This window comes from Astyanax mexicanus, chromosome 6 (assembly GCF_023375975.1).
Source record: "Astyanax mexicanus isolate ESR-SI-001 chromosome 6, AstMex3_surface, whole genome shotgun sequence".
Lineage (NCBI taxonomy): Eukaryota > Metazoa > Chordata > Actinopteri > Characiformes > Acestrorhamphidae > Astyanax > Astyanax mexicanus.
In genome coordinates, this window is record NC_064413.1 from 5141278 (window position 1) to 5169172 (window position 27895).

Here is a 27895-nt window from a genome sequence, read left to right on the forward strand (position 1 = left end):
ATGTCTATTACAGATGACATGATGTACAATACAGTTAAAATTCAGAATAATGATTTAAATAGTGCATACACTTATCATCAGAGACATCATTATTTACAGGTTTTTATTTCAACAGATATTACTGCCTGCCAACATTACTTATACATTAATTTGAGTTCATCATCCACTTGAGAAAACTTATCCACAGCACGGGTCGTATCTGGAATGAAAAGACACACATGCACAAAATGAGATAATATAGCAATATTATATAAAAATGTAATATTTTTTTGTGGCTTTCCCTGTTTTTTTCTTTGATTTAAACATTTCACTTTTATGTGACTGAAGATTTTTTTTTTATTTCTTTACACAATTTTGTCCCAGTTGAAAATGTAAAACTCATATACTATGTGGATATACTAAACACAGACTGATCTATTTTTTAAGCGTTTATTTCTTTTATTGTTGATTATGGCTTACAGCCAATGAAAACCCAAAAATCGGTGTCTCAGAAAATATGAATATTATAGAAGACAAACTGATACTTTTGGCAGCGTGCCAACAGCAGTTATATGTAATATAATCCGTTATATGTAATATAATCTGTGTAAATTTATCCCTGAGGGAAACATTTCTGGTAATGTGTCTCCATATGGTTTCCATAGTTACCAGAAGGCTTTAAAGAATTAGTCTGGTAAAAATCAAAAGTAACATGATTGATTGATGTCTGACCCCACATACAGTCGATCAGCAAAGACATGTCTGATGTGTGCTTCGTTTGTTTAGAACAGGATTTGCTAGGTTAACATTGCTAACATATATTGGACTTAGCCTGTCACCTATCTGATCTTGGTAAACACATACCCAAACGAGGAGCCAAACAAATGCAGGATCTTAAATAACACTCAAAACATTAGGCCTTACCCTGGTCCTAATCAATATATTAATAATCTAAACCCTAGAAAAGAATCTACAGGAGGTTCTCTAAATCAAGTGGAACCAAAAAATAATTAAATAACAGTAAAATATATTAATATTGTTAATAACACAAATTACTTCATCAAAAACTCATAAATAGTATTATTATTATTATTAGTCACACTGACATACCAAAAATCAAGGGATAGCAGTGTGCAACTTATTTGTTACATACATCAGGGGATGGCTTGGAAATGCCCACACCAAAGCCTATATTGTATATAAGTCTATACGTTGGATAGAATGCTCATGGCAAGAAAAAATAAATTATTAGAGTGATTGGCTGAGAGACATTCTGTGAGTGAGTGCCATTATCAGCCCTGTAATGGACTGCAACCCAAGCTCTCCATGTATTACCACAGGTCACATACAGGTAAGCCAGCAACGATGCAGCGCATACAAGCCAAACAGCGCAACTACAAACAGAGCAGCAATGGAACTATTTTAACTTGCTTGAGTGTTTATAACCGAAAAGATCGTATTTTCTCGTCCTTTTTAACTCAAAATCTTTCAATAAACAGTAACTATCAATAATATAACTGTGGTATAATCGCTATAATACATTGAAGGTTTGTGCTATGCTGTGTGATATCGGCACTGCTGCGCTGATCTACAACCGCAGCACAGCAGTGCCAATATTACACATCATAGAACTCCGTCTTGTGTATTACTGCTTAAGTATAAAACATATTCTGGTTTTACACTTGTTTAACACTTTTTGTGTATGTAAAAAAAAAAAAAAAAAAAAACCACAAAAAGAAAGAAATACATTAAATAAGAAGATGTGCGACCAAACTTTTACAGGTATTGTATATTATACTCTCAATTCTGCTGTAACATGAGATACTGGTGATGACTGAAATTCAGACCTGAGTCTAGAGCCTACAACTTCCTGAATAAGTCAATACTGAGTCAATGTGCTTTTTGTTCTTTTCTAAGTACACAAAATGTACATGTTGCAATAACTGTTTGAGGTAACTGATGGTACAAGACAGATACAGCAGACAGAGATAAAGCTGAACACAGATGAAGTACTCCTTTAATATAGTGTGGTGATTAATGCACTGGTGGGGGCTGAACCAGTGGTGCTCTTTCTGTGACCTGAACACATCATCTCTCACCTGTCTAATTCCTTATACACGTCCGCCTCTCCGGTGGGCTTCAGGTCCTGAGGGAGGGGGGAGATGAAGGAGGAGGAGGAGAAGAGATAAGATTTATGGTCTGGAGGAGGTTCGGGTCAGCTCATCCTCTAATATTTCTAATGTAAGACTGACAGTAAAAAGTGAACACACACACACACACACACACACCAGATTGTAGAAGCTGCATTATTATCCTCTGACACATACATACAGAAATATGCACAGAAACACGCTCTTTAAAATTTGATAACTCACCATATAAACAGCACCATGTGGGGAAGACTATTGTGGGGAGAGAGAGAGAGAGAGAGAGAGAGGTGGGGGGAGAAACAGTGAATGGTGGTGTCTGGAGGTTGGTGGATGGAGGAGGTATGAATTTAAACCAGATGTTGACTGATATGATAAGTAATAACTGCTCGACTGGCAGACATCCAGTAGTTTTATATAAACCCTATTGTCCTTGCTGGCATGATTATTAGCTGTGAATAGCCAGGTTTCGTATTTCTTACACTCAAAAATTGCAGAAATTTAATTAATTAGTAATTATGCAATTATACTGTATATGCAATTACACTACGTCATTTTTTTTATTAAAGAGAATTTTGGAGAGGCAGAGTCCCTTAAATGCAAAGATGAGCATCTGTGCCTTAAAAAAAATCTATTTTTTTTTTTAAATATGGAGGAACAATTTCAGAAAAACGTTTCTTAAAATCCCAAATTTGTGAAGACTTTGGATATCACATCATCTACAGTAAATACCATCATCACAGCAAGAGCTCAGGAACACTTCCAGAAATCACAGTCTGTAAACACAGTTCACCGGTTGGATCTTGCAGAGAAGAATTTTAAGGACTACATGGCACACCGTATTATAAGGCGCATTTTATGTCACAATAATAAGGAACAAGGGTGTTGCCACGTTAATCTACACAGATTTCTCTCCTGACAACTATTTATTTGGGTGAATAAAGCACTTCCATTTATTTACAGTAAGGTTAGATATGTTCCAATATTTTCAACAGCGCGGTTAGCAGCAGCGCTTAGTGCTAGTAAATTCCACCTGATAGCGCTACACTGAGGAACACCGAGTGTTTTAGTAAGCCAGGGTGCTATCAGTTAGTGGTTTCTCCCACGTAGCTTGTTTAGAAACGCTAATCACGCAGGCTACAGTCCGTTATTCTCACCTCTGAATGGCGAAAGAGATAGCACTGTAGTTAGTGGCTAATGCTAATACTGCTCCAGTCTTGGTGCTGGAGAAACTTCACTGAAACTCCTTTATAAAGCAGTACTTTACAGTACAGTACAACCTGACTGGTAAAAATTATACATTAGGTGCACCAGATTATAAGGCCCACTGTTGATTTTTGGGAACATTAAAGGATTTTAAATGTGCCTTATAGTGAGAAAAAGCCAGTAAATCAAAATAAGCCAAAATAAAAAAAAGTGTGAACACCCAGCTCATCATTAGTGCAAAGTTCAGAAGTCTGTTTTTTTGTTAAATAGCAATTTCAACATTTGTCTATAAAATGTACAAATCTCATTGCATTCTATTTATTTACATTTACATAAGGTCCAAATTTTTGAAATTGCAGTTCTACGTGTATATAATAAAAACAAGATTTCCCAATACTAAAAAAATATATTTTAGAATTACTAATTAATTCGTGCATAAACAACATGCTGTTTGCAGCAACAGACCACTGCACTACATTTACTTTTACAGCCGTTTAGCTCTGTCTTAAGAAATGTTGGTGGAGTGAGCACCAATGACAATTAAGATTTATTTATACACTCAGGTACAGGTGTTCGATCATTTAAACCTTGTTAAAATCAGAATATGTTGTATAATATCTAAAAATCACAAGATGTTTATTTAACAATTACAAGATAACTCATAGTAATAGGTTACCAGCCTGTATCACTGTAAAAGGATTGGCTGGTACGAGGGCCCAGTCAGGACACGTCTTACAGATGTTGGTTGTTTATCTGCACCATTCTTGTAAACAGCAGTAAATCTGAGTTACCTCGTTTCCAGTCTGTGCTACTGGGCCAATCTGATTTATACTGACTCAGAATCACCTGTCTCAGATCCTCAGGGTTCTCGTAGATGTTCTCCACTTCTCCAGAGTAGTGAGACAGAGTGCGCTCCACATCTACGTCTGCACACACACACACACACACACACACACACACACACACACACACACACACACAGGGCTGAATTAATTCTACTCACAGCCTCCGTCCATCATGACCGACAGTATTCAGATCAATTGCGGATTCACTGCAAAGAAGAAAAAGACAAATAGCCGCACTCACTCTGACGAGACGAGCAGCAGCCCCGCCTCCACAGCAACATCCCCACAGCCACGGCAACCACGGGTACCACAAACAGGAGGAGAGAAAGAGCAGAGAGGACTGCAGACGGCTCTGGAAGACAGATAAGAAAAAGAGAGAGAACAGAGAAAAAGAGCTGATGGTGAATGGACACGGGTTCCTTACTGCAGCCCAGCTGAAATACACTACATTCACAGGTTTATACAGAATACACAAATATACTACATACACAGACCTATACAGAAATATATAATAGATATACAGACCTATACAGAAATATATAATAGATATACTACATACACAGACCTATACAGAAATATATAATAGATATACAACATACACAGACCTATACAGAAATATATAATAGATATACTACATACACAGACCTATACAGAAATATATAATAGATATACTACATACACAGACCTATACAGAAATATATAATAGATATACTACATACACAGACCTATACAGAAATATATAATAGATATACTACATACACAGACCTATACAGAAATATATAATAGATATACTACATACACAGACCTATACAGAAATATATAATAGATATACTACATACACAGACCTATACAGAAATATATAATAGATATACTACATACACAGACCTATACAGAAATATATAATAGATATACTACATACACAGACCTATACAGAAATATATAATAGATATACTACATACACAGACCTATACAGAAATATATAATAGATATACTACATACACAGACCTATACAGAAATATATAATAGATATACTACATACACAGACCTATACAGAAATATATAATAGATATACTACATACACAGACCTATACAGAAATATATAATAGATATACTACATACACAGACCTATACAGAAATATATAATAGATATACTACATACACAGACCTATACAGAAATATATAATAGATATACTACATACACAGACCTATACAGAAATATATAATAGATATACTACATACACAGACCTATACAGAAATATATAATAGATATACTACATACACAGACCTATACAGAAATATATAATAGATATACTACATACACAGACCTATACAGAAATATATAATAGATATACTACATACACAGACCTATACTGAAATATATAATAGATATACTACATACACAGACCTATACTGAAATATATTAAATATATTATATATACTGACCTTCACAAAAGTATACTAAATGTACTACATATACAGATCTATAGAGAAATGTCTAATAAATATACTAAACATTCAGACCTATACAGAAATATATTAAATATATTGCATATACAGAAACATACATAAATATACTACATATAAAGAACTACACAGACATATATTTAATATACTACGTATGCATACTGTTACAAAAGTGAGGGGATGGACGTAAGTGGCACTAAGTGCAGAATAATAATAATTATTAAATTAACAAACTAAAACAAATTAACAAACAAACAAAATAAACCAAAGTTACACTGAATACATAACTACAAAACACTAAACTTGAAAACAGGACTCTAAGAAACAGCACGAAACAAACCTGATCACAGACAGCAAACAAACCAACAAAAGACTAGACAAAGAAGGCTTTAAACAAAGGGGCTTATATACACATGGAGGGAACAGGAAACTGGAAACACCTGAGGATTAATCAAGAGGGGGCGGGGTTACAAATAACTATTGACAGGGTGGGTTTAGGGCAGAGACAGGACCAAAACACAACAATAGCACATGGCTGGGAAACACATGACAGGTAAACAGAGGGCAGGAGCACATGGGACCAAATGAGGGAGAAACACAAGACAGACATGGGCTAAACTGTGACACATACCTATACAGAAATATATTAAATATACAAACTTATAACATATATTAAATGTACAGAAATATAATAATTATACTAAATATACAAAACTACACTGTACATAAATACAATAAGCATAGTAAAATAAACTACATATACTTAGTAAACTAAATATACAGAAATAAACATAGCAAATACATTAAGTAAAACTTCAATATACATAAATTTACTATACAATATAGAGAAATATACATCATTATATTAAATATGCTACATATACAAAACTATAAACATACTAAATATACAGCCTGATAAATAAATATTCTGACTATATAGATATATATTAAATGTAATATAGATATATATTAAATGATATATATTAAAAAGCGTATGGAACTACACTAAATAAGATAAATATACACGAATACAAAAAACATACTGAAATAAACTCCATATACATAAATACACTAAACATACTGAATACATTAAATATTCAAAACATTCAGAACTTGCAAAATATACATATAACTACACTAAACAGGCTAAATATTCATAACTAAAGTAGTAATCAGCAGCACATCTGTTAAGCTGTATTAATTATACAAACACAGAGATCAGATTGAATCTGTATCGGCTGATACTCAGCATTATAAGACACAGATCTGAGTGGGGGACAGGATACCCTGATCCGACATCCCTATGCATTAATAAAGGTTTTATTACAGCTGTGTAAAATGTGGGATTATGTGTGAGGATGAGGAACTCACCAGCAGGTGGCAGAGGAGGTTCTGCAGAGTGATCTGTGGTGGCTTTAGCAGGCAGATCACTCCCACAGCAAGGTCGCTCTTTATTGGGATGGGAAGGAGAGAGTAGAGACTGGGATCAGTTCACTGTGTTCCTATAAAATCAGCATCTATTCAATAGATCCATACTTAACACTTTAATGTTCAGAAAAGCTCCAGAGGAAGCTGAAATAGCAGGTTAGAGAAAGTGGAGAAACCTGAAGAGCAGGAAGAGAAGAGAGAGAGAGACAGAGAGAGAGACATGGTGAAGGGGGAGGGAGAGAGAGAGAGAGACAGAGAGAAGGTGAGGGAAGTGTTACATAATGCTGCTGCCCTTAGTGTAGTCAAATTTCCCTCAGTGTCTGTGATGAGGCGATAAGCCTAAACTGGATTTGCATGAGGTTTAGACTGGGATCATGTATGCAAACAGAGCAGCAATGCTGGTGCTGTTGTCTTGCTGTCAGTTCATGTTATTCTGGAAAATTAACACGCACCTGAATTAAAGGGCCTAAAACCTTAGTAAAAAAAAAAAAAAGCCCAAGGTTCCATGCAGCCTTATTAAAAACAAATAAATAAATAGATACATATACTGATTACCCTGTAGATCAGGGCCTTACTCAAACTCCCATAAAAGCTACCTTCTCCGCCTCTGCCAACAGTCGTTGTTTAAACAGAGAAGGCGATTGTGAATATATCTATGCCGATGGATGTGGTGGTTCAGAAATTAGGTGTGTTCAGGTAAATTTCTAGCATAAATTGCTATCTTGGCAATAGAAAACACAGGTGTGCCACTCACTAAATACAACCTAGGACAGGGGTCGACAATTAAGTTTGGCCGCGAGCCAGATATTTTTTTTACAAAAAAATTCTGTTTTGGAAAATGAAGTGTAATGGGATGGAGTGCTACAGACTAGTAGCTCTCCAGCCCAGAGGGTTGTTGAACCCAAGTGCAGAACAGTTGATCTCAAAGCAGGTAAACCCAAGAGGAAAGGAAAATATAAAACAATAAACAAATCGCTCCTCACAGGGATCAAACCTGGCTGTGTCATCAGGGCCGCAGTCCAATACGCTACTGCTGCCCTGGATAGTGAATTGGGACAAGTCGGGCGGAAATGCGATAACGGGCGGAAACTAAAGTTGTACCGAGTGCGACAGAGAGAGACAGGTGAGAGATGTAAACAAAAGCTCGTCAGAGAAGCATTTTAATTATTTATTTTTTCATTATCGTCCATTATGGTTCAAACAACCTCACAGGCCAGATGTTTTATGCCGCCTATTGCTGACCCCTACCTAGACAGATGTTAACAGTCAATAAACAATCAATAGTCAAGTTGCTATCTTGGTAGTGAATTGTTAACAGGTACGCCCCCCAGCATGCATAAACCACCACTTGTTGCACACACATGGATACACAGCAGTGCACAAACCCATCTTCTCCCTACCTGCCAACTCTCCCTATTTATTTTGTGTATTTATCTTATCTATTTTGTTCTATTCTATTTTTAATTGGGTTTTTTATTTGATCTTATTTGATCTGTTTCATTTATCTTATTATCTATCTATTTTAACAACTGCTCTTGGGTGTAAACTAGATCATGAATTCACAATTTCATTCCAGCTCATGTACCACGTGTGACAAAAAGTATCCTTGAATCCTTGAAGTTTCACAGTAACAGACATTATAATGAGGGTGCCCACTTTTTGCTTTGGAATGCTCTATATAGATCATTTAACACAATACTCTACATGCCAGTATATTGAACAGTGTAACTGTTTTACACTCATGCATTTATGTTTGAACCATGTGCTTTTAGCCCGCTATTTTTAGTCATGTAAGACATTTGTTAGAGGTAAAAAATACAGGAAAGGGTATTTTTATGTAGAACACTGCTATGCAAAATTAACATTTAATTTGTGCAAACTTGACAGATTATTATTGTAATTTAGCAGTGATTTCAATCACTGTAAATTAATTTACATTTTTTTTCAGTAGAGTTATTTACTTATCGTCTGTAATTTTAACAGGAAAACTCTGGTAACCACAGCTGCCAGCGTTTTCCTGTAAAAACTACAGTTTTTTTTTTACAGTGTAGTCACGGCGGGATCAGCTACATGTACTTAGCTGTAGTGTGAGCGCAAAACAGGCGCCTTAATCAATACTGATGGCTCTAGATTGGTCATAATTGATGGTGTGGCTCCCTGAGGAAGTAAATGAACTGTCTTTGGAATCTGACCTATCTGATGAACCGAATCCTGATCCACTGCAAGAATTATGATGATTAGATTTAGAAGAATGGATGGGTCAATAACGTTAATGTTGCTTATACATGAATGACTGCCAATGGCCTTTTACTAGTGCTGTGAAAACGACATCATGCTTATTGGTGGCTACTAGCTTCCATTCTTCGTGTCATCATTAGCATATTAGGTTGATGTTTTCGATGGAGTAAATAGACAGGGTGCTCACACATGCACTCGCATTGACATATGCATCCATACCTCTCTCTTTCTCTCTGTCTCTCTCTCCTTCTCTGTGTCAGTTTGACATCTATAGCCTGACATATTCACCCCGGTATAAAGGTTGAGGTTCAAACTAATAAGCTTTTCAAAATACTGTCAAGAGATGTTTCCATCAATACACTGTGAAAAAAAAACATAATTTAGTAACAAAAATCTACTTATTTCAGTTAACTTAAATTAAATATGAACAGGGAACTGTATCTGCAGGACTGGGGAAATTACAAGACATTTAAGACTTTTTAATACCACCCACAGACAACAAACATCATGACTATTTTTGCAATAACACAATGGCAAAATGCAACAACAGAGTTATTTATTTATTAAGTTTAGACCATACAGTCAGCTTCTTATTAAATATTATTATATCTTTTTAATCCTAATATTACAAATAATAAAACATAAATTTGCAGTTTTGCACAGCAATTACGATTATCATTCAATAAATGCAAATACACTCAACAATATTTGCTGATGACAATATTATCAATTATGTTTTTCTTCACATAATTTTGCATGTACATCTAATTTAAAAAGTAAAAATGCTTTTTACTATGTCTGAAAAACAAATTCACCTCAAAATGCTTTGTTGAATCAGTATATTTCTACCAAAAAAATGTTGTGTTAGTTTTTTTTTGACCCAATATAGTTAATTAAGTTGGTAGAAATTAATTTTGTTTATTAGTATGTTATGAAATATACTGAGTTTAAGTTGGTTAAGAAATTGCATTGAAACAACACTTTTATATTTAATGTCATCAGAACTAAAAAAAAACAACAAACGAAAACTCTGACAATATAATAGAACTTAATTTTTTAGCATTGCCATATACCATATCTCGTGCACTCCGTGACAACATATGCAATGAAAAATAGAAAAAAAAGAAGACGAGAAGAAGGTGACTACAAACCAGATATGCTTGCTTTCTTACTTACTTACTTACAATTACACTTATATAACACTTTTCTGCCACTGAAGAAACTCAAGATTGCACCAGTGAGAAGCAGCAGCCAATCAAATACAGAGTACTCTCAACCGGAAATAACCATCCAGATGGAGGACTGCATCAGGCACTGGAGTATTGACCCAGCACAGAGTACCAATCCATATCTGGGCATATAATTACACACACATTCACACACCAGGGCAATTTTTTTAGGTTGTCTAATTTCCAGAGCAATTTAGAATATCCAATTTACCTGACCTTTTTTGCTCTGTGCTTGGAAACCAGAGTCCCCAAAGGAAACCCACGCAGAACTGGGGAGAAAATGGAAACTCCACCCAGCACCCAGATAGGGAACTGAACCCAGGACCTCAGCACTAAGGGCAAAACCTTAGTATGTAAAAACGTAACCAGTGTAACAGAGGACAGAAGTGAGGTTTTGGGGCTCAGAATGGTCCAGCAATGATCAGTGGATCGCCTGTTTGAATCCTGTTCATGTAGCTTGCCACCTGCTACCAGAGCCCCAAGAGAGGACAATCGGCCTTGCTCTCTCTCTGGTTGGGTAGATGGTGCTCTTTCCCCTCATCACTCCTATGGTGACGTCGTTCAGCACAAGGCGTCTGTGAGCTGATGTATCAGGTCCGAGCCGCTGTGCTTTTCTCCAAGCGCACTGTGATGCTACTCTGCAATGTTGCATTAGCAACAGTTGGAAAAGAGGCGGTGGCTGACTTCACATGTATCAGAGGAGGCATGTGCTAGTCTTCACCCTCCTGGTGTTAGGGCATCACTAGTGATAGGGGGAGTCCTATTGAGTGGGTTGTCTTATTGGCCCTGTAAATTGGCAGAAAATGGGCTGAAAAAAATAAAATAAAATAAAAAATGGAAGTCTCTCACCTGTTGGAGTCAGTGGAACATTGTATGTATATCTAACCGTTTGCCCAGACTTCAGCTGCAGAGTGCAGGCGTACTGGCCGGCCGTCTTGGGGGTGACAGGAAGAGCGACAGAGGCGGTCAGTCGGCCTATAACTGCTCTGACTGGCAGCTGAAAGTTGGGCCGCTGGATGTGAATCCACTTCACCTTCGCCACCTGAGAGCGCATGGCATACGTACAGGTCAGGTCCAGAGAGGAAGAAGAGGATTTCGCATTCCCTGAAAAAAAAAGAAAGAGAGAGAGAGAGAAAGGTTATTCAGATAAAGATAGAGAGCCAGAGAGAGAAAAATAGAGAAGAAAACTGAACTGACCTTTAAGATGACCCTATAAATAATATATACAGTGGCCCGGAGTTCCAGAGAGGATAACTGGCTGGCCTCACTCTCTCTCAATGGGTAGGATGGCCTTCCTTTTCTCCCTATTACTCCTCACAATGCTAGCAAATGTGTGCGTCTGTTAGCTAATGTAACAAAACTCCCAGTTAGTGTTCCCCTCCAGTGATATTGTATTATCATAAGTCTAAATTGTCTTGTATGATCAAGAGAAGATTTGTGTTAGCCTTAACACTTCGAGCACCGGTAGCATTGTGTTGTTCCGTTGTTGTTGTTCTAGGACGAAAACTACATGGAACTCGTGGCACTGAGCATGCATTAACAGTGCCTGTAGGGTTTGTAATGGCTCTAGGGGAGTGATTTGGGATACTCAACCTCACTGTTGAGCCTTCTGGACGTCATAGGCTTAGCGTCGACAAAGAGAATGTTTACCTAATAGGGGTGTAATGGTACAAAAAAAATTACGGTTTGGTTCACACCTCGGTATAAACCCCACGGTTCAGTAAATTTTCGGTAATCATGTTTTTCTTTTTTGGGATAGAATGTTGGAACAAGGCTTGAGTACTTTTATTATTAAATGCTTGAAACCAGGGTTCTCTCCTACTGTCATCATGAGAGGCTTCATCTTTTGGATTTTGTTGGAACAAACAATTAGCATGCTTGTGCACTTTATTAAGAACAAAACAACAGCATTATTTTAACTGCTCAAATATATATTTTTACAAAACATATAACTGGATGCATTTTAGTGTTTGAGATCTTTTTAATAAATATCAGCATTATATTGTTAAAATTAAATGATATTAGTGGTGTCAATCACTTTATAATGAAAACAATCATACAGAGAGAGAGCGCAAGAGAGAAAATGAGAGATAGTGAGAGAAAAAAAAATGAGAGCAAGAGATGTTGCAGCTACACTTTCCAGGAACATTAGTTTCGCATTACATTTATCAGTTCCAAAAGTCTCCTATAGAATGCCTATGTACTGTGTATTCTGCGTGTGTTTGTGCGTACCGAACCGTGACCCCCACGCATACCATTGCACCACTATTACCTAATGACCCCTGTTTGAATGGGCATGTCGCTAAAAGAGTGGCTGGGCCCTATGTGTAACCCCAATTACTAGGTGTAGGAAGGCAGCAGGTTTGAGTGTGCCCCAATTCTAGCTGGGTAGTTCTTTCCCATGGAGCTCATCAGGGAAATTCACCCAGCTGTATTAAAGTCCCTCTGGCCACAAAAAAGTGGGACATTAGCATCCATGCTAGGGAGCCAGCAGTATAGGGACTTAAGGGGTTAAGGACAGGCTCAATTTCAGCACTGTAGTGTTTATCGGTTTTGTTTTGGTGCAATGTGTGAATAAACATGAGTTGGTGACCTGCAAGATGTGTGACTGCCTTTCCCCGTGCTAAGATCACAAATGGTGGAGAATGTGGGATTTCATTGTGGCTGAAATGTCCCAAAGCATTAGGACCCCAATGTGTCCTGTATTGCTATTGGTGCACCCAAGCTTCATGGGCTCTATAAGCTTTTCAGGAACACATAAGATCCATCTGGAAGTAACCTGAACATGAGCAGGTCAGGGTCCAAAGATGGCTGGTCTGATTGTGAGTACTTGCCTTAATGACTTGTCTCTTCTTCTGGATTTACTCTGGGTATAAAGGACGGTAAGAGCAGATGTCATTCTCATCAGTCTGCTGGTGATGTTGTATTGTGATGTACTGACTTCACTGTCATTGGCTGGTGTGCAGGTACAGGGCACCAAGATGTACCTTTATGACTTGTGGCTTCTTCTGATTTTTCTCAGGGTCAAAGAATGAAGGTCACAGAGTAGAGTATGATGACCACTGGGGAATATGGAAGGAGTGGATGCTGTTATTGTCTTTCTGGTCAGTGTGCGGGTAAGTCTGCTGCTAATATCATGTCTCTTTTTGGTGTTTCTGACTCCACTGTTAATATTAACACGACCAACAACATGTTGGTCAGACCATATACTGGTCTATGGTCTGTCTGTCCATCTTAGGCAAAGAATAAAGGTCAGGGTCACAAGATGGCTGTTCACCATGATACAAGTACTTGCCTTGACCATTTACAACTTCTCCTGATTACTCATGGTCGTCCACAAAGGTCCACAAGTAGAGTATGATAGCCATTACCTTGAGAGGACGGTAAGAGTGGATGCTGTCATTGTCATTCTGGTCAGTACACTTGTCAGTCTGCTGCTGATGTCACATTGCGCTGCACTGACCTCACTGATGAGGCGCATGACCAATGCTCTGAAACATGGGTCCTTTAATATCTGTAAGGACTCTTAAGTAACTTCTACCACAGTCTGTCTTTCCACCTCAGGCTTTATCTTCTCGGATAAATGTCAGGGACACATGATGGCTGTTCGGCATAAGATCTGCTTGCCTTGATGTCCTGCAACTTCTAAATTAGCTGGTGCTGGTATCACATTATATGATTTTAGGCCTGATTTTTCAGTTATCAACTGTTTTCAGAGATCTGTGGAAAAAGACTATTTGAATTTAAACTATGCATGGATATATATGCAGCTTTTGGCCTTTTGTTCGTCTTTTTCATCATATTTTATGCATTTTAAGGCATAAAAGTGTTGGTATGGCATTTTTGTGGAGAAGAATAGCTAACCCTCTGAATAACGGGCCCTTTCATATTTGTAAAGACTTTGATGGCTCTTGTGTTGATGTATCCCTCAAGGTCAATCTCTCAGGATGAAGATCAGAACCAAAAGATGTCTGATCAACTTGAGAGTACCTGTCTTGATTAAATGCAAGGTCATCAGTGAAGGTTGACAAAGAGTATGATAGTCATTACCTTGAGAGGATGGTAGGAGTGGGATAAGAGTTGGGATGCTTGGCATTTTACCTTGCAGAAGCTTCTCCAAAAAAGCAGCTGTTCTTGTATGATAAGATTTTTATCTGTGCAGGCCAGTGTAAGACCCTCACATGCATCTGCACTTGACTTACTGTGCAGAGCAGAACTTTTTATAGTACCGTCACTCCAGTAATTTCACAGTACGTTTTTTATGAGGCGTTATATAGTATTATACTAATGAAAATATGTTTAAGCATTGTGTTACAAAATGAACCAATCACACAACCGCACACAGTCTGCATGAAGTAAACTGTAGAGCAGCAATTTCAGAAAGACCAGAGGTTGGTACTCTCGACCGCTCCCTGGCTTGAAAACAGCTTTCATAATTAACCAAGAGGACATACTGGATGTACTGAATGAATGTTGTCACTTTTAATTAGGTCAGTTTGCAGCTGCTGCCCCCACACTGTTAACGTAGGTATTGCATCTCACTGGTATTGCATTTCTGAGGGGGTGCACAATCAATGCTCTAAAGCAGGGGTGTTCAAACTATGGCGGTCCGTTTGCGGCCCGTTTCCTTTTTTGAAGTGGCCCGCAGGGTATTTTAGAAATACAATAAAAATTGGCCCGCAGGTTTTTATAATCGATTCAAAGTTTAGACGCTAGGTGTCAGAAAACGGGCCAAAGAGGCTAAAAGCGGCGAAAATGTGCAGTTGTGGAGCAGAAAACGGGCCAAAGAGGCTAAAAGCAGCGAGAATGCACAGTTGTGGCACAGAAAACCGGCCAAAGGGTCTAAAAGCGGCGATAATGCGCAGTTGTAGTGCAGAAAAACAACCAAAGATCTAAAAGCGGCGAGAGTGCTCAGTTGTAGCTTAGAAAACGGGCCAAAGGGTCTAACAACTCCAGTTAGACTCCAAAGAAATTAAAAATGGACAGCAAATGCAGAAAATTTCAGGCATGTTGGGAAAATTACTGTTATTTTTAACTGGCCCCCAACAAAAAACGTTTGGACACCCCTGCTCTAAAGCATGGGCAGCCCTGTTGCTGATGGGTAAGCGTAGTTAAAAATGAAGCGCAAGATAGCAATAAGGGTTAAGTGTAATTGAAAATGTAATGAAATACCAGGTAATGAAATCAAAATAACGGCAGTCATAATGATGCGTATTCATTAGATGGGAGTGCAGCAGGCCAGGCGGAGCTGGTTTTGACTGATGTGTCGTGTCTTCTTACACTCCCAGCTGAATCAATCCTGGTCTAATTGAGCCCACCGGTTACCACGGCAATGCCGTAACGTGTCGTCACAGAGACTGGCAGCAGGTATAATTACACATAATGACATCAGTAATGAGGCCTACTAAAAATCATTACATTACAGCGCCGGAGAAAGAGAGGGTGTTTGGAGAAGTGAAGATATGAAGGGGAGAGATAAGAGAAACAGAGAGGGAAGATGGGAAGAGGAGGAAGGGGGGTGGAGTGAAGGGTGAGCCGCCTGATTGGCTGCTGTACGCCGGTCAGCTGTGATTGATTCCACGGACTGTGTAATTATGAGACAAGCCCAAGGCCGGCAACCTAAGGGCACACGATGGGTACGTCTGGAGGAAGATGAATGAGTGTGTTGTTAGGACTGCGCTATCATTTCTCTATGACCTTCTTCTACTTTATATTTCATGGTCTAAACTTTTAGACGAGTTTATGTATAGATAATCCAAGTGTGAGGATTTGGTTGAATAGTATCTGCTTCAGTTACCTTAATACAACTTTTTGCCCCTTAAAGCAACAGTGTGTAGCAATTTTAACTTTAAAATCTTCTGAATTATCTATAAGTATAGTGAAGTGGCCTAGTAGTTACATCAATAACAATTTATGTGGCCAACAAATGATTATCAAATAAAATTTGTAAGATTCGTTCAAAGAATAAACCTGTATTCTCTGTTCTTGATTAAAATTCAGGTTTTGGGTAATTCTGGAATTACAGCTCGGTTTTGGTCAGTTCAGAAATAAAAGCTTGATTTTGGTCCACTCTAGAATAAAGGTTTGGTTTTGGTCTTCTCTGGAATAAAAGCTTGAGTTCAGTTCAATCTTGCATTAAACCTCGGTTTTAGTTCAACCTAGAATAAAAGCTTGCATTTGGTTCAATCTTGAATAAAAGCTTGGTTTTGGTTCAATCTTAAATAAAAGCTTGGTTTTGGTTCAATCTTAAATAAAAGCTTGGTTTTGAATAAAAGCTTGATTTTGGTTCAATCTTGAATAAAGCTTGGTTTTGGTTCAATCTTGAATAAAAGCTTGGTTTTGGTTCAATCTTAAATACAAGCTTGGTTTTGGTTCAATCTTAAATAAAAGCTTGGTTTTGGTTCAATCTTAAATAAAAGCTTGGTTTTGGTTCAATCTTAAATAAAAGCTTGGTTTTGGTTCAATCTTAAATAAAAGCTTGGTTTTGGTTCAATCTTAAATAAAAGCTTGGTTTTGGGTCAATCTTAAATAAAAGCTTGGTTTTGGTTCAATCTTGAATAAAAGCTTGGTTTTGGTTCAATCTTAAATAAAACTTGAGTTTGGTTCACTGCATTGGTGCTCCTTTTTCTTTTGACTCACTTTTTCCTGATACCGTTGCTTCGTCTCTCTATTCTGTGTATCACACAAGTCGCAGGTGCACATCATAATGCACAGATCTGATTGGCTAATTAGTGTCACATGTTATATCAACAATACAATTGGTCTGTGAGTTTCCTGGGCTACTATAAAGGCTACAAAAGTAAAAATGAACATGGATCGAGGTCTGGATAGGACAAGATCTGAGAATGGATGCTGTATTAGGCCCCGCTCGTAAGTGGCCACTTTATGCGTCTTGAGTATCAGAATTATATCTGGATAAGACAAAGACACATAAAAATGCAAGTGTGAATGCGCCCAAGACGCATTTAACAAATACAAATCCCACAAACAACTTAAGGGACACTCAAATATACAGATTCCAGTATATCAAACCAGATACATATTTGTCCACCAAGTATAAATGCATTTGGCTAAAATCTCATCAAGATACAATCCAGATTCTACTCACATTAAGTGACCAGGTGTAAACGGCGGCTCTGTCACTGCCACTCCAGGCTGGAACACTGCTACCACTGACCACTCTCCAGCACATATTGTAAGTCATTAATCACTGTAAAATCCTATAATATTAATCTATCGCTTTGGCCCACAGGCCAAAATAAGAGAATACACAAATAAGTGTCAGTGAATGCCTGTATTGCACTGACTGCAATACATATCCTGGTCTCCTTGGTCTCCTGACTGTGTTTTCTTTTTCTAGGCCAAGCTAAACATTAGCCGCAATGCTATTTATACTGTTACCTTTTAAAACAGTCACCGTTGTCGACTGGCCATACACCTTGTCGTTCAGAAAGACCTCACACTGGTACTGGCCAGCGTCGTCCAGTTCAGGCCTCAGAAGAAAGGAGATGTTTTCTCCATTATCTTGCAGTTGGAGGCGGGGCTTTGGGGTTGAGATCATGTGATTCCTCCAGCGATCAGACTGGAAGACTTTTTTTGGTAGCACCTTTGAGCAGTCAGCACACCACCAGTAGACCCGCACATAGTCACCGTGGATAGAAGGGCAGGAGAGCGTGACTGTGGACTGGGCGAGAGATGCCTTGGAGAGGGTGGGGTCTGTGGAGGAGTACAAGAGTATTTAGAAGAGAATAAAAAAAGGGAGAGAAGACTGGAAGCAAGGTAGATAAGGAAAAATGGTACAAGCTGTGTTCCAATGTCTAGGACACAGTTGGGGTGGGACCATCTTATGAAGACTCACTCTTAATAACCTGTTGATCACACTGAGGGACAAAAAAAAAAAACGGCTAAGAAATAATTTGAAATTAAGAAATAATGTTTTAAAACATACACTGCACCACCTGAGTGTTTTGTAACATTTCCGCCCAATTTTTTTGGTGTTGCTTCCCCCCCCCCCCTCGCATTGGAAATGCTCAGTGAACTGTGGGTAACCGAGGCGTGTGAAAGATACATCAGTTGTGTCCTTCAAGTCATTTCAAACGTTGGTTGCATTTCTTGGATATATACAAAGAGTCCTTCACCTGGAAGAATAGTCTTTTATGCTGCACCGGTCAAGAAATGCAGCCCACCTAGGACGATCCCTAGACTTTGGAACGCAGCTATAGACATAAGTGGGGAAGATACTGAAGTAGAGAGAGTCTTTGCTCTGAAAATTGATGTTTGGTACCTGCTGGAAAGAATTATAGATCTCTAATGCTTTTATATATCTACAACCCCAAGTTTAGAACAGAAATCACTGGTGCTTTTATATTATTGTAGACAGCACAAATGTTCTGTCTGGTCAACTTGATTTCATTTGAAAATACACATCCATTCGTGCATTTTAGGCCTGCAACATATTTCCAAAAGTTGCAATTTAGGGTGATAAATCATGATTTGGTATAAAACAGTATTAACAAAAAGTTTAGTCTTTGAGGAGTAAAGACGGGAAGAGTTTGTAACAAAAAAAGGAAACTAATGAAATATTTAAAAACAATGTCCTCCATGAAAGATCAAAAAGACTGATTATGACTTACAGACAATGAAAACCCAAAAGTCAGTATCTTTAAAAAAATTTATATTATGTAAGACCAATTGGTACTTTTGGCACTGTGGGCAGTGGCCAAGTCCTGCTGGAAAATGAAAACCATCACTGATTGGTGGAAACTTCACACTAGACCTCGAGCAGTTTGGACTGTGTGTCTCTCCACTCTTCCTCCAGACTCTGCTCCCTTGATTTACAAATGAAATGTAAAATTTACTGATGATCAGTGATGATTTGGAGAGACATGTCATCTGCTGGTGTTGATCCACTGTGTTTAATTATCAAGTCCAAAGTGCAGTGTTTTCCCCATCCATCCATCCATCCATCCACCCACCCACCCATCCATCTTTGATTTTACAGAAACACAATGTTGTACAGACTTTGATTTGAATTAATTACCAAAAGACATATCAATCTAACATCAGTAGAATGCACATTGTGTGGATGTTATGATGACTGGTGATCAGCTGGGTTCACAGCACTGTAATAGTGTACTGGTGTTGAACATTATTTTTAATATGTGTCTATTTGATCTGCCTGTGTCACTGCAGCAGAGCTAAATCTAGGATGGAATTTAGTGCCCACACCCCTGCAGTTAGATCTTGAGCTCAGCAACTTGGCATTAAGTGTTACATGATAAAATAGTGAGTCATCTGCCTAATAAAGAATTGGTATCTGTTGCCAGAATCTTCTTACTGTTTCTCTGGTTGTGTTTTGAAAGATCATATTTTAAATTAGTATTGTTTTAATGCTGTGCTGTGCAGCCCATTTCCACTGTACGGTACTGTAAATCATTTTATTATAAAATCCAACAACTGCACTTTTACTATTGAAACATCATGACACCTACTAGAGAAACTAAGAATCCAGTGTGCTGTGCTGTGCTAGGCTGTGCTGTGCTAGGCTAGGCTGTAAACTCAGTGAAGACGGTCTGAGACACTTGCTTGGGGAGAAGGAGGCGTATATACCAAATTGGAAGGTGAGTTTGGCTCTGCCTCTGGTCTTTACTGCTAAAGGCCAATTTTTACGTCTGCATTAAACCTACAGCATAGCCTACGTGTCACTGCGTACCCTATGCCATAGCTTGATGCGCACCTCCCTGGAAAGGTAACAAAACTTTGCGCGACACAGACAGACGCAGCTGTGATTGGTCTGCCGGGCCTTGTGTTCCTGCCTTCACGGTTTAAAGTGCACAGCGTCGCAGAGCCAATAAGTGCATGCAGAAGTATAAACACGTTCTGCTGTATAGCACAATGAGGTGTATTCTGTACTATGGATGTTTATCACTTCTTGTTTGAGAGGCCTTTAGCCCAGAGAAGTTCATGTGTCCAGCTAAACTATTTTTGAGAAGTCCATTTCTATACATGATTGGCATGTCACAAGTGGTTGCAGGTAAACAACATGCCGCTTCTCAAAAGGTCATATTTACATATATGGTAAAGCTGTAAATAGGGTGGTTGGAATTTTTTAGGCATGAGAGCTATAGGAGTGACTGTGAGGGACTATTTAAACGGTTTAGACTACAAGACTGAGAGAGAGAAAAACCTGGGACACCGAGAATTGACAAGCTCTCTCCCACACTTTGCTTCTGATTGAAATAAATTTTATTCCAGTTAAGAAGACAGTGTGCACTGAGTTTTATTTCAAGAAACAACAGCCTTCCAAGAACACCCAAAGAGGAGTCCACAAGAGACAAGAAGACACAACAACACTCTTGCTGGATAAGTGTAGGCTATGGCGTAGGTTTGAAGGAGAAGCTTAAATTGACATCATGTACAAATTAGTCGCAAATTCAACAACAATTATTTTTTATAGAAAATATGGTAATGGAACCATAGTGCCCATCTATTTACTTTTACACAATATTTTTACTACACCTTTCTAAGGACATGTATGATATCTGATGATTTCATCTTCAGTTTTTGCTCAATTTGAGCGACGAAGCTAATGTTGCTAACAAGTAATGGAAGCTTATACCCTGACAATTAACATTGTGCTACTGTTCTGCTAGTGTCACTCATACCATAATGTAAAAGAAAGCTAAGGGCACATTTCTAAAAGAGTGACAGTGAAAGACAGATATAAGGAGAGGGAGAAAGAGAGGGAATGATAGAAACGTTCGCAGACAGTGGGAGTGAATAACGCGACGCTGTAGCGAACTATCATTTGATTAAATCCAGCGCAGTAATCCTCAGCGCTTCTAGCGGTTTCAGCGCCATTGTTGTGCAGACAGTGGTGCCAGTAGAGCATTGTAAGAGTGAAAGTAGAGTCACACAAGGAGATGGAGAACACAGAGGCATGAGAATGAGGATTATCTTCTTAGGCTTTAAGAAGGTTCCTCAGAACACACTCCACTCAACAGCAGCTCTGATCCAGCAGCCTCTTTGTGATGAACACTCGCTGTGCGTATGTGTGTGTGTGTGTGTGTGTGTGTGTGTGTGTGTGTGAGAGAGAGAGAGAGAGAGTAAGTGAGACGGAGAGTTTGCGAGTGTGCTAAAGTGTGTAGCATGCTGGAGCTGACTGTGTGGAATGCTTGCTTGGATTATCAGAAATTGGTTCAGGAAGCAGTTTGTGTGTTGAGTATGAATGAGGTTGAAGTCTTACCGTATATAATATTTGGGACCGAGGCCACTTTATTCTCTGGGGAAGAGATAAGAGAAACCACAAATGTTTTTTTATTTTTTCAGAAAGCAGGAAAAATAACATTTACTTCATATAACTTAATATAAAGGGTTCATAGCCTTTATATTAGCCACATTGCTTTTATAGTCTTGGGATCCTCCTACACACGCCTAGACTGGTTTTATGAACCAAAAACTTTCCAAATTAGCTTTTCAAAGGCCTTTTATGAACCAAATAGGTTGCAACTTAGAAAAAAAAAACTAAATATGTTATCAAAACTACATTAAATGAAAAAGTATAGGGACACATATGTACTTATTGTTTATTCTCAAATCAAAATTTTATAAGGGAGATATTTTTACACCTTAACCTGTGTCTGTCCTGTGTTTTTCCCTCTTTTGGTTCTATGTGCTTCTGCCCTCTTTTCTTTAGCACATGGCATTGTTTTGTTATTGTCCTGTCTCCGCCTTAGCCCCGCCCTGTCATCTGTAATCCTTCCTGTCTTATTTGTAGCCACACCCCCTTGTGTGTGCCTGTGTATAAATACCCCATGTGCTCCTTTGTTTTCTGTTGTGCTTTTTGTTCGACCCTGTCTGGATGTTTTTCTGGGTTTGTGAATCTTATACCTGTTATAATTTTTGTCCATGGAATTCTGTTTTTTTATATATATATTGTTTGAGTCTTAGCTAGTTTATTTCACTTCTTTGTTGGTTTAGACCTGGTTTAGTAATTTGTTTTATAGTCTTTGTTTTATAGTCTTAGTGTTTATTTTCTTGTCCTAGTTTTTGGTTTTTCTTATTATGTCCAATAAAACCGATCTGTATTTGCATCCGGCCTCCTCTTCAATGTTACAGATATATTATTCTTCTTTTTACACAAGTTAATAAAATAGATTATTAATTGGTCATAAAACCAAAATTTTGTATTCTGTAAGTCTATAGTGTGTGTAAGTGTATACAGGATGTTTGTGTGGTCTGCTGGGAGCTGTGCTGGTGTTCCTGTCAGTAATCAGGTTAAGTTTCTCTCAGTCTGTTTGCTTATGTTTACTGGTGATGGCATAGCGAGCTTCCGTTAGCAGACTTTAACATTTCTGATGTTCTCCTACAGCCATATCATGAGCTACTGCTGAGTAATCAAGCAAGGTACAGAATATTTAAGCCAGAGGCTGCCGATTTCACTCTTAAATTTTACATCCTGAAGATTCCTAATCGCTCTGAGGAAGGGAACGAGCCTGAAAGGATGAAATCCTGAACCCGTCTGCTTAAACCTTCAGCCTGGTTTCATAAGACCTCCTCCACCCACCCATAATAACAGCACTGATCCAGGGTGTGCTGACACCACCCTCCCCAAGTGAAGGCAAGGCAGGACAGCTTATTTATAAGGCGTCTTTCGCAACTAAAAACTTACCCGAGGCAGTGTGGTGTGGAAGGTTAAAGAAGGTGTAACTGAACTGAGAGGTGTGATCAGGCTAAAGCTTAAAATATTGATCCCTGCCTGTTTTGAACCAACCTTTCATGTCAGGTTCCTCAAACACTTGTCTGGGTCTGTTCATCTCATAATCTATAATAGATTTTGGCATTTGATTAGTTTTTCCTTTCTCCCTACTTTTATTACCTTTTAGGACTGAATTATATTGTGTTATAGGCAGGCACAGAGTTTCGTTTACTCTAAATGAGATTATATAACACTGTATCAGGTTACAACTGGATTGGGAGCATATTTTCAGGGTTTATCAGGCTACTCAGTTTCAGACTAAATTTTGTTCTACGGTAGTTGGGTTTAGTCAAAATTCAGCTGAGATACAACTAAAATCATAGAGAATTTGTTTGGGATATCATTTAATTGTGCTACCACTGGACTTGGAAAATAATTATATTGTACTGAATATTTTCAGGATACAATTGAGATTATGCACATTTTTGTATAAATACATCAGACAGTTTAGAATTTTGTCTGGTTACAGTTTGGCTCAGACGGACGTCAAATCCAGACTTTTGTTTGGGCTACAGTTGGGTTCAGACAGAATTTAGCTGGGCTATACTTAGGTTCGGACAGTATTTGGTTGGGCTAAAGTTGGGTTCAGACAGAATTTCTGCAGGCTATGGTGGGGTTCAGACAGATTTTAGTTGGGCTATTGAGTTCATACAAAAATTGTTGGGTTGTAGTTGGGTTCGGACAGAATTTATTTGGACTAAAGTTGGGTTCAGACAGAATTTAGTTGGGCTATAAATGGGTTAAGACAGAAATTTGTCAGGCTATAATTGGGTTTAGACAGAAATTTGTTGGGTTGTAGTTGGGTTCAGGCAGAATTTTGTTGGGCTAGTTGTGTTTAGACAGAATTTAATCTGGCTATAGTGGGGTTTATACAGATTTAGTTGGGCTATATTTGGGTTAAGACAGAAATTTGTTGTTTAGTTGGATTCATATATAATGTTATTAACCTATAGTTGGGTTCCGACTGATTTTTTTTTGGCCTAAAGTAGGTTTCAGACAGAATTTTGTTGTGCTAGAAACATATTTAGTTTGCTATATGTAGGGATTCATTTGGAAAACATTTGAGATCACACAGACTTGGGGCAGAATTTTCTTAGGAATCAGTCAGATTTGGAAATAGCTGGTTTTAGACATAATTGTATTTTGCCTTAGGTTGGACTTGGTTGGATTTGGAATCTGTTATTGTGTTTAATTACAGTAAAATAGGGACAGTATTTAATTTTATTGGGGCTGGGTTTTGTTATACCACAAAAGGAAGGAAACAAAACTTTGTCTGGAAACAGTATGGTTCAACATTTCGTCAGGCCTTACTTGGGTGTAGACAGACTTTTGCTGGGTAACAGTTGGTTTAGAATCGAAACTAGCGTTTAAAATAAGCTGATATAATGTAATATCTCACCGTCTACTTTTACACTCATTGTAAAGTTGTACTGAGACTTGCTGCTCTGGCCACTGATGTGGATGCTGCAGGTGTAGAGCCCATTGTCTCTGTGGTTGACCCACGGCAGCTTGGTGAGAAGAGTGCCCGGAGAAGGAGCTACGGTGAGTAACGGCACATCTGCAGGCGACAGCCACGTTCCACCAGCAACAGCAAAAACAGGAGAAACCTGAGCTTCCAGCCTCAGAGTGCTGTTCACAGGAACAGGGGGAGCCGGAGCTAAAATCACTGAGAGAAAGTTTAGAATGAGTCTTGGCACTTAAGAAGAATTACCAGAGTTTGTGCAGTACAATCAGTATCTGTGTAATTTCCACAAATTTATAGGGTGGACTGGAACACGACTACTTTTACTCTGCTCTGCCTTCAGTGGAGAGAAATCACAGGTGTTCTTGGTAATCATTTAAATGATTGCACCTTCCTGCAGCTCCAGCAAAATGTAGCACTATAATCACACTGCTGTTATGCCCTTATCATACAGCCCTATCAAAGATAGTCAGAATAAATTACTCAACGTTTAACGAGAGCCAGAAGAGTGATCTTCTCTCTGTACGTCTCGCTTCCCTGCATCATCAGGCACGAGTACCGCCCTCCGTCATTCGCAGAGGCGGTGAACTGAAGCGACACATCTTCAAATATCTGGATAATTTTGTCTCCCAGTTTGCTCAGGAGCCGGCCAGTGACCCCCCTGCTGGTATTCACCGAAAACACTGATGTCCAGCGGTTCTCTTTTGGCCGCATCATCATCCAGGTGACCCGTTCAGAGAGTACAGCTGGTCCATCAGAGCAGCGCAGGGTGACCGCCGTCCCCTCCGGCACCATGACCACATCTGTCCAGTCTTTGACTAAAACCCAGAAGATACAAATAATTGGTTAGTTGCGACTCTTGTCACTGTTCAGTATTTCAGCTATAAAATATGAATACGGTACCAAATATTTCAATATGTGAAGTGTTTTGGGAGAGGGAAATGATAAATAATACACTGGTATAACTTTTTTGCAGTCATTTTTTTATTGAGTTTTGTGCCCTAAAAGTTTATCAGCACTTTTTGAAGCAAAAGACATTTTGAATATTCATTTTATTACACTTTTAAATCATTCTATAAAACTGGTGCTACTATCCTCTGCAATGTTTGATGAGACGCATAAAAACACCAAAAATGTGCCAAAAGCCACTTTTCTGTTTTCATTTGCAGCATTACTTAATCAGGAGCAGGAAGAGCACGGAACAGCATAACTGAATACAAAATGAAGAACTGTGCGTCATGGGATAGCTGTATATAAACGAATCATGAACTGTTATCTCAGGGGACAAATTTCATACATGTGTAAGTTGTGAGGTGTTATCTTATGACTAGGATTGAACACTGGAATATAGGAGTTTGGGCAATGTCTTATAGTAGGTGCCAGAAGGACAGAATAGAGGTATTTAACATTTCTTGATCCCAGGGGTCACCAATCTTACCCACAAAGGGCCAGTACTGCTGCATGCTTTCATTTTAACCCAAGCAGAAGCAAACTCTGTATAATTAGACTTGCTTACTAAATAGGTGGAATCAGAAGTGCTGCTGGATGTTTAGGATGAAAACCTGGACCTGGGAACCATGCTTAATCCGCAGTGTCATCGGGATTATGTCATAGAAGGCATAACACTGGACTAGGCAGTTGACTGTAAAGAACATGACTGGCAGTGTCTGGCTAGAACTGTTTTTGTGCATCTTAAAAAAATAAATATCATTGAAAAGTTACTTTATTTCTTAAAAAAAATACAAAAATCAGTGTCTTAGAAAATTGGAATATTATATTAGACCAACTGGTACTTTTGGCAGTGTGGATAGTGTGCCAAGTCCTGCTGGAAAATGAAATCCGCATCTCCATAAAAGTTGTTAGCAGAGGGAAGCATGAAGTACTGTAAAATCTCCTGGTAGACACTGCACTGACTTTGAACCTGATAAAACACAGTGGATCAACACCAGCAGATGACACATCTCTACAAACCATCACTGATCATCAGTAATTTTTACATTTCATTTGGAAATTAAGGGACCACAATCAGTGATGGTTTGGAGAAACATGTCATCTGCTGGTGTTGACCCACTGTGCTTTATTATCAAGTCCAAAGTCAGTGCAGTGTTTTTCTGGAAAATATGACAGCACTTCATGCTTCCTTTCGCTGACAACTTTCATGGAGATGAGGATTTCATTTTCCAGCAGAACCGCCAAAAGTACCAATTGATCTTATATATTATTCACAGTTTCTGAGACACTGATTTTTAAGTTTTTATTGGCTGTAAGACATAACAACAAATGAAGAAAAAAACAACGCTTAAAATAGATCACTCTGTGTGTAATTCATCAATATAATATATGTGTTTTACATTCTGAACTGAATTACTGCAATACAGTAACATTTTATTGATATTTGCATTTTTTGAGATGCACTACAACTCTTCAATGCAGGAGACCCCATAACCCCAGGTCCTGTTCCATGGCATGTGGCATGTCGGAGTACTATTCCTACATTAACACTAAATTATTTGACATTTCTATTATCTGAGGTTCCATTTTTGAATGGTGGTCCTCAAGGTCATCAAATTGCTTCTCAATTCTGGTCCCTAAGTACCACTAGCCCACATGTTTTATGATTTCCCCTCATTCTAATGCACCTGATCCACCTAATTAACTGACTGACTATCCCTTGCTGAGATGAGCTGGGTACTCTATAGCATCAAAAAAAACAAACAAAAAAAAAAAAACACTAAAACAAGCCTAGCAGTGGATTAGAGAACCACCACACCATGCAGAACATCACTAGTAGAGCTTGGTAGAACAGCCAATATATGCTCAGAACAACGCAGTACTTTGTACATCGGTTTTCTAATACGTACACATACATTATTATCAATAATCAACATTACCATGCTAAAAAGGATGACTATGAACTCACTTCTTATCTGTAAAATATTGAACATGATAGCATACCTCTGTCTGCACCAGATGGAAAGATGAGACCCTGATGAACACAAATAAGTACAAAGCAAAGAGAAGCGCTCCTCATATTGTGAAGTTCTGCGTTCGTAAAGACAACAAAAGAACAATACAATACAATACAATAGTGCGGGGATATCACACAGTCAGGGCTGGGTTCTACTGTGTGTGAGCATTTC

At 38.4% G+C, this 27895-nt stretch overlaps 1 protein-coding gene across 1 annotated transcript; it reads right to left on the reverse strand.

Moving 5' to 3' along the window:
- Window positions 1–89: 89 nt before the first annotated feature.
- g6fl (g6f-like) lies at window positions 90–27895 on the reverse strand. Its single transcript, XM_022674323.2, has 12 exons — window positions 27711–27895; window positions 25244–25573; window positions 24693–24959; window positions 21782–21817; window positions 17938–18252; window positions 11386–11640; window positions 7013–7090; window positions 4419–4529; window positions 4179–4258; window positions 2355–2381; window positions 2079–2125; window positions 90–199 (listed from the first exon to the last, which is right to left on the reverse strand). The coding sequence occupies exons 1-12, from the start codon at window positions 27784–27786 to the stop codon at window positions 178–180; spliced, it is 1644 nt and encodes a 547-aa protein (XP_022530044.2). The 5' UTR covers window positions 27787–27895; the 3' UTR covers window positions 90–177.